This window comes from Anthonomus grandis, chromosome 6, assembly GCF_022605725.1.
Source record: "Anthonomus grandis grandis chromosome 6, icAntGran1.3, whole genome shotgun sequence".
Lineage (NCBI taxonomy): Eukaryota > Metazoa > Arthropoda > Insecta > Coleoptera > Curculionidae > Anthonomus > Anthonomus grandis.
The window spans coordinates 19,237,469-19,246,450 of NC_065551.1; the positions used below are offsets into that span (position 1 = coordinate 19,237,469).

General features: G+C 31.4%; 1 protein-coding gene across 1 annotated transcript in view; it reads left to right on the forward strand.

Moving 5' to 3' along the window:
- LOC126737329 (homeobox protein unc-42) overlaps positions 1 to 5,923 on the forward strand; it is a 59,550-nt gene extending 53,627 nt beyond the window's left edge. Inside the window, exons 6-7 of the mRNA XM_050442191.1 lie at positions 5,002 to 5,098; positions 5,351 to 5,923. Of these exons, the coding sequence (XP_050298148.1) occupies positions 5,002 to 5,098; positions 5,351 to 5,457 (204 nt within the window). The 3' untranslated portion in view covers positions 5,458 to 5,923. The remainder of the gene's footprint in view (positions 1 to 5,001; positions 5,099 to 5,350) is intronic.
- Positions 5,924 to 8,982: the final 3,059 nt, after the last annotated feature.

Sequence of the window (8,982 nt, forward strand, 5' to 3'; positions counted from 1 at the left end):
TTACAAAGATATGAAAGGAAACAAATTTAACTTAATTTAGTCAATAAATCTACAGTTAAAGAACTCTGTCAACGAGTAAAAAGGACAGTTAGCCAACATGGTCCTAAGAGCCCTCTTAAAAGTTTTAGCTCTCTTTATTCTACAGGGAGATGATTAAAAATTTTGAGAGATGTAATTTCCGGACCATCCTGTAGCTGCGACAACCGGGTAAAAGGGATGTATAATTTATCTGCATTTCGAGTATTTATCTCATGTAGTTTAAAAGATTTCTATGTACTTGGCATGCGTACTCTAAGATATAGATGTTAATTATAGTTAGGATTTGTTCTTTTTTAAAAGTATCACGGCAAGTTTCTCTGAAGGAAAGTCTAAACATCGTACGTACAATACGCTTTTGATTTATTAGCACTCTCCCAACACTGGAGGAATTACCCCAAGCTAATAAGGCATAGGATAGAGTGGAATGCACTGAGGCATAATAAAAGCTTTTAAGTGTATATGCATCCACATAGTCTCGAAGTTGCAAGATGGCATAATTGCTGCGGGATAATCTATTGCACACAGATTCCACCTTAGGATCCCACGATAGATGTCTATTAATTACAATTCCCAAGAACTTGGTGGAGTGTTGTTGGATGAGGCTACTTGATGACTGCTCTCTAAGGAGTAAGCTCCGGTCCTGAATAGCTCGAATCGGAGTGAAAACAATGATCTTGGTTTTCAAACTATTCAAACAAAGACCATTTTTCTGGCACCACCCCGCAATGTAATGTTTAATGAGCAAGGAAATCCTCAAACCGCAGCATCCCCCTATGAGAGAGTGGGATTACCCCTAAATCCTTAAATGGAAATAGGGGTCCTGTAATACCTTATTGTGTACCTCCAGAATTTGAATTGCTGAAAAGTGGTATACATATTTAAAAACAATTACAAACTTAAAATGAGACGTTAACATTTCACATTGGTACTGCTAGACAATATAATGGATAGGCATTTCTTATATCTTATTTGGTACTTTTTATTTGTATATAGTAACTCTATTAATTTAATAAATCTTAGGGGTTATTTCATCCCCTCGTAGGGGGCTGTAGGGCTAGAGGCCATTACTTTATTGATCGGCATGTGTTTTATTTTTTGCAATTTTCCAAATTTTGAAAAGCTCTTATATCTAGAGAAATGATAGCAGCCACTTCAACCTTGACATTTGTTTTCAGAATGAAAAGACCTTTGAATTAAGGTATCACTCGAATTACATAAAACTACTCTTAGACTTAACTAGAAAAAGAAATGAAAACTGAAAGTAATAAGACTTAAAATTATGCTGCCTAAATATTTTCAGGCGAATTAGAAAGGGTCAGCAAACAATCATTATTCTTATAATGATTGTATATAGCACATTTCTGGTTAAAATTGATTTTATTGTTCTCTTGTATAAATTAAAATTTTATATACTACCAATATTGGAGGGAAGCCCTTTGTATGCCTTAACTGTCCGGGATATTGGTGAACTCTCAAACATGGTAGTGGTATGTGATGGAATGCTGAGGTCCGATTTAGAACGAGTATGAATTCCTTTATTGAAATAAACATTATTCTTAAAATGGTTGTCATGTTTTTTAATGCATATCAGTAGTTTATAGAAGTATAGCGAGAATATTGACATGATATTGAACTTAATAAATAAGCGAGCGACATGAGTTCTCCACTTAGCATCATCAATTAATTATATGTAAAAATTCGTTTCTGCAACAAGAATAGTCTATTAATCTCGTCATGACATCGACACTATAATACTGTAAGACAGTTAAGATATCTCAAAAGACGAGGAGGCTAATTTATTGGTCAAATAATCGATATGACAGGACCAGATCAGCTTGGAATCAATATACCTACAAATTTTGAAGATTGCACATTTATAATAGACTCATGATTAATAATTCGAACCAGGTATGGCTTAGGATTGCGATTAATGACGCACGGGATTCGAATACTGATAAAGGCTGATTTTTGGAGGTTGAGTAATTAAGACATTCAAGCCCACCATTCTCAAAATCTGGATAACTCAACATTTGCATTTGCAATATGTGTAAGTTCATATTCAGATAAGTGAAAAATTGTTAGTGCAGTCAGCAAACTAATATATTCTATGATAGTACAATTGTTTTAAATAATCGCTTAAATCATTGCCTTGGGGAACGTATTTTGGATTTTTGAGCTGAATTTCTAATTAGGAATCTTTCTTGATTTGGATGTCACTTTTGACAAATTGGCGCATACCAGTTATCTACGATATATTTCAATTCAAAGCAGGTCCTTGTTGACAAGATCGAAGGCCTTGGAGAGATATAAATAATAAATCTCAACAATAAACTGTTTCACATCAAATTGATAATAAATATGATTGAAGCTTTCAAAGAGTGCAGTTTAAGTGGATTGTCCTTTTAAAAACCCATATTAACAGTCAGAGTGTAAATTGTATTTTAAAAGGTATTGTGTCAGTCGAGCACACTTACATTTTTCAAATATTTTCAAAAAGAAAAACATGTTTAAGATAGGACAGTAATTATTTGTATTGAATTTTGTCGTCTTTTTTAAAAGTTTTGGCGGTTTTTAGCAGATTGAGAAATTTGCCTTGTTTAAACGAACTATTTATTATATTTTCTAAAGGAAATATTAATATAAGGTCTGCCACGTACCTTGCGACAAAACCGGAGATTTCATCCGGTCCACTTGATCCTATAGATTTCCTCCAAGATCACAGGATTTAGGAAAAAATTGTAGCTACAATTTGACAAAATTGGCTACTGTTTATTAGATGAGGCCTTACCTCCACTGGCATTGGTAGACTGTAGTAAGTGCTTGTTAAATGAGTTTGGAGTGAGTGCAATTTTGAAATTTTTTTGGAGATATTAATTAAAGTGTTCTCTATATTTAGGGAATGCAATTCATGATTACTGGACGAGTTCTGAAGGTTTAATTTTATAATTTGTCAGAAATCTCTACCTATATTTAGTGAATTTTGAAATATTTTATTATTGTGGTCCTGTTTTCGATTTTTTAAAAGGATTTTGTAATTTTTGAAAAGTCCGTATCTAATTTTAGCGGTAGGATTTTTGGTAATTTGGTACAGCCAATTTAGATTTCTTAATTGACTAGTATGTTTAATATTTCAGGAATTATCCACTTTTTTGAAGATTTTCTTTTCGGTTTGATTATTTCTGGGAAAGATATTTAAAAGGCTTTTTAGATAAAAAAAATAAAAAGAATTTCTTATCTATGTCATTGGAACTGAATACACTAAAAGATTAGCAAGAAAATTCTTTATGAAACAGTGCCTCTTTTGATTCTAAAGATTATCAGCGCATAGTTTTATATTAATAATATAAATATATTATAGTTATTTCAGACTTAGTAATAAGTATTTTCTGACTTTCATTCGGCTGGCAAGTAGCAAAATAAAATACACTTAGAAATCTAGCACTAAAAAATTACAAAAGTAACGGAAACAAAAGCAATTATTTATCGTACGCACTAAGAAATTGAGGCAGAACCAGACACAAAGCAAGACCTATTATATATAAGCCCCCGAATAACAAGGTCAATAGTATTATTAATCAAAAAAGGTTGCATTCACTCACTGACCAAAAATAACCCTCTGTAATTTAACCTCAAATTAATCTTAGCAACAAGGGACTTAAGATAATTAATCAACGAAATACCTATGTATTTGATGCTATTTGCAATAAAGTATATAAACAAAACTAACTGCATTTTTCGACTTTGCTACAGAAATTCAACTCTCAAGACACCAAGTATAATTAAGCATACTGCTTTTTAACAAACAAGTACCACAAAATTGTTTTCTGTACATTTTCAATAAGATCTGTATTAACCTCTGTGCCTGTGGTGCCAATAGTACAGAAGCATGGGGTCTCAATAAGAAGTTATACAATCTTACTATACTTTTAAAATGCTTTGTGTACCTAATTATAAATTCCAAAATTTTATAAGCTTTAGTTGTCATAATATTGTAATGGTTATTAAGTTTTACGTGGGCCTGAAAGTTAAAACCGAGATCTTTACATTCATACTTCTTTGAGAATTCATGATGTTTCCCAAAATATAGTGACTTAATGAAAAATTTTGTGTAAATGTCATAACAGAAATTGAAATTGGAACATTTTATTTTCTTGAAACCAACACAACATTGCATTTAGATCTAGCTGCAATAAGTAATAATCATTCTAGTTTTCAATTACCTTGAACATCTTAATGTCATCATCAAATATCAAGTGAGAGGTATATTTAAGACAATTTGGTAAGCCATTTACAAATAAAAGAGGGACCAAATTGCTACCCTGAGGAACACCAGAGGTGGCCGAATACTCCATGAACAGAACTCTACTAACCCTAATCTTTTGATTTCCTCCTAAGAGATATAAATTTAAAAATTTTAAAGCATTAGTTGAAAAGCCAAATTCGCGCAGTTTTCAAGCAAGACACAATGATCAAGGTTTTTATCTTATTTAAAATTTCTGAAAAGAGAAAAAAATTTAGGTGATCATCTGCCTGAAATAAATACAAAAGTCTCCCAGGAACTCGAAACTAAATTTATTTAAGTGTTTTAAAAGAGAAAAGATGAAAATAATCATCTTTTTGGGTTGCTTTCTTCCAGACAGTAAGATCATTTCTTATTTACAAGTTCTGAGAAGATTGAAGATCTACGTGACCATCTATAGCTAAAATGAATAAAGATTCTTTCAGCTAGTCTAAGCCAGTTTTACTTCAAGTTTCTAATAAGATCAAAACATTTAAGTGATCACCTTACTGAGATAAAGCAAAACTCTTCCAGGCATTCAAAAACTTAAAAACTATGATTTGATCACAACTCTGTATACGCTGCACAATAAGAAACTACCAAGACCACCAAATTTAAAGCTTTCAAAAATTTCCTGTAATTCTTTATGAGCAATTTCACCTAATAAAAACATTTTTTTTCAGATGAGTACCAGTTCTTACCCCGGTATGGCCCAATCTTTCTCAATGAGCCATACAACCAACATGTCCACCGTAGCAAGCATGAGACAAGACGCAATGAGTAAGTATTAAAAAGATATACACGCCTCCCCAATTAAATTAAATCTTAAATGGTCATATAGCTGAACATTCTCGTTATTATTAAGGAAATTAATCAATTAAAGTGAAGAAATTGAAATACGCCTTCCAAGACGTTTTAATTTCCTTAATCCGAAAGATCAGCTATTTGGGTCAAAGGGACGAAAATCCCATTAGCAGACCGGTTATTGAACATTTTATACTGTTTAATATCTTGTGACTTTTGGTATTCTAGGTATGTCCGCTGAAGACGAGTGGTATAACAAAAGTTTGTCGGCGCTGAGGATGAACTCCGCACACCATCCGAACCTTGCGGCACCGATGCTACAATATCAAACATAATAATAATTTCTTTAAAACTCTTATTGATTGTGTAAATTCTGACCGAAACAAGTTAATATTTGTCCCAATGCGAAGTCAGAAAAACTCATACCAAAGAATTTTGATGTGTTAATTAAGTTTAAAAGGCATCCAGAAGTATATTAACTTAAGTAATTGTAAGTTAAAATTATTGATTCTACTCCGTTTCAAAGGGTTTATAGCAATTTTTTAAATTATAAGTCAAGGACGGTGACGAAAGATGTATAAAAAATTAAACTCGAAATAATTGGTGTTATAAGGGTCAACTTATAAATAATTAGGTAGCTGTTAAGTCAAGTTATCTTATCGTTTTCTTTTTTTCTTGAAACGTGTTGTATAAAATGACTCTTGTAAACATTCGTGAAATTTATGGTTAAAATGTCAGGGTGTTTTTTCTGTTTTATAACGATAAATGTATATTATTATTTAACTAAATAGGTAAATAAAAATAAAATTTTAAAAATATGACGTGTAAAATTATAGTTGTTTTATTATAAGGTGACCAAATTTCAAAAATAAACGCCCTGGGTGTACAACTCAGAGATATCACAAAGCTCGGCACTACTTTGATCATCGAAATATTTATTAACAATATAGTGTTGTTTTGTGTGAATTTTGTGTTGGTAAAATAAAATATGATAATCTGTATATAGCCATTAGTCTTTATAGGCCACCTAATGGGGATTTTAATCTGTTCTTTTATACAATGACTGACATGCTAGACGAACTTTATAGGGTAAATAACTGGTGACTTCAACATAAACTTTGCCACAAATAATGCAAATGCCAACTGTCTCTCATATATAATCCCGTGCTATGGCCTGTCTTTCGCTGTTTCGGGTACTTCAAGATCTGGACTGGGGTCAAATAGTCAGATTCTTAATGTACTTATGTTTCCATTAGTAATATTTTCTTTCAGTCATACTTTATAGGCCTCTCTGATCATTGTGGGCAGATTATTAAAATCACTATACCTAAAATAATACCTACTACATTTGTACAAAAAAAATATTACTAATATATTTCTAATAACATCCGACAGACTTAATTTTTCTTAAAGTATGAATCATAGCCATAAAACACCGCCCCAGAAATCTCATATCGACTTAAACCCACATATGTTACAGAAAAGATTCTTCCTTCTCTCTCATTGTAATAAATCATAGTTTTGGTTTGAAGTTAGTATGATAATCCAACGACTCTTAAGTTTAACTAGCCTTTTTATGATCTCAGTGAGAGTTGGAAGGAGGAATAATGACCTATAGTTTATGGGACATGAATTACCACCGCCCTTGTGTAATAGAACAACTATAGCCCTTTTTACTGTATCAGGGAAGTGTCCATTGAAAAAAAAACATTTACTACATCAACCAAAGAATTTAAAGCAGAATCACCTGATTTTCGGAAAATCCTGATAGACATACTGTCCTAGGCTAAAGCTTTTTATTTGAGAAAATAATTATTTTAATTCGATTTTGTCAGCTGGAACTAAGAAGAATGTCTTCTGGACGCCTACATTAGACAGAAACGTCAGCAGATCACTCACAGGTATCATTTTAGAAGAGAAGCTTGCACCAATAGAACATACGAAATCACTGAGCGCATTTGGTGTAATAAGACTGGAGTCTGATATATGAGATTTTTCAAAACTTTGTCTAATGTTATTGATAATTGACAACGTTTTTTACACATATTCCTTGCAGCAGATAACCTTGAACCATAATACATTGTTTTCGCCAATCTAATGACTTTCATTAGATTTTGATTCGTTTAAATTATGTTAATGTATAATTAAGTTAATGGAAGCACCTCATATTTCTGAAGATTTAAATAATCATCTGCCTGAAATAAAGATAAAATTATTTCAGGCAGTCGAAGCCAATTTTGTTAACTTTTAAGTTGGATAAGGAGTCAATTAAAATCCAAGCCCTTCAAAACTTTTTTTCTTTTAATGCCAAGGTTTCGGCCTATATTAGGCCTCTTCAAGGCGAACAGAAGCAAATTTTATTTAAAGTTTATGAAAACAGAAATTTTAAATGACAATCTGCCTAGAATAAAGTCTATACAGTGCTTTCATTTCAAAACGATCCACCCTTAATAACTTTAAAAAAAAAAAAAGCTTTGAAGCCAATTTTATTTAAAGTTTATGTGAAGATCAGAAAATGTAAGTAATTAACTGCCTGGAATAAAGATAACATTCTTTCAGTCTGTATTATTTTTTATTTTAAGTTTCTGATAAATATTACAAGATAGACCTGATCCATTCATTGCCTGAAAAAAAAAAGTTTTTCCAGACAGTCCGTTATTTTTTCCTTAAAGTTTTTGATAAGATTAGAAGAGCTGCGTGATCATTTACCAGGAATAACAGAAAATTCTTCCAGGCACTGAAGAACACAAAAACTATGATTTTATTACGAGTCTGTATATGTCTGCATAAAAAAGATTTATTACTATTAAAAACATCGCTCAGTTTCCATCTTTCTCACAGCATGAATCACGAATAGATATTTATAATTATTATCAAGGGGTACAAGAAAAAGTACACGGAATTTGATCAAATAATTTCTTATTGTTTTTGTATTGCTTTTCCAATTTGTTCAAGCAAAATAAAATCTAAAGATTGTATGAGTAAAGAAATAGAAAATATGCTAGTTTTATAAAGGATTTGTACGTAAACTACAAGATCACAGGTTCATAGGTTGATTTAAATAGTTATATAAGAATGAAGGAAATTACTATGCAAGAAATTCGTCACAAGAATAATAACAAAATAATTAATTCAAAAAATAAAACCATGTAAAACATTTTTAATGAAAAAACTAACAAGAATAAAACTTGTTACAAGATATAACAATTTAAACACAAATTGAAGACCCTATAGTCCTAGTAAAGTATTTTGCCATTACAAGCTGATGCTGTTACTGAATATAAGCAAAAAAATATTTTTTCTACTACCGTGCGTAAAGTGCTCACTTTACACACTTCCCAGGGTGTGTAAAGTTTCACTTTACACATTCTCATTTAATTGCCATTTTACGCACTAGTGCATAATTTGACGTTTATTTGGGTGCGTAAAAAGTAATTTGACGTTTATTTAACATTTGTTTTATAGTTTGTCAACAAATGTTTTGACGTTTTTTTTACCGTCGTTTAAGTGCGTAAAGTAATTTGATATTTTTGATTTTTTTTATGTTTTCTTCGGTAGTAGAAAAAGTTTTGTAGGTTACACGTGTGTAAAATCCCCTTTTTTTACTCATGGGAATTGTCAAGTTTCCCATTCATTAGAAAAGGATCATTTTACACACTTGTTACATAAATAACTATTCTTTACCATTTTTCTAAAGCCAATAGATGAAAGTAAGGTCTGCAGAATCATGCTTTCTGTGAATTTACTTAGGGAATTACCTGAAGTAGTCTCTTATGTCTATGAAAGCTTTTTGTCAGGCGTATTTCCAGACAAACTCAAAAGGGCAAACATTATTCCTAGTCATAAAAAAGGGGATCAAC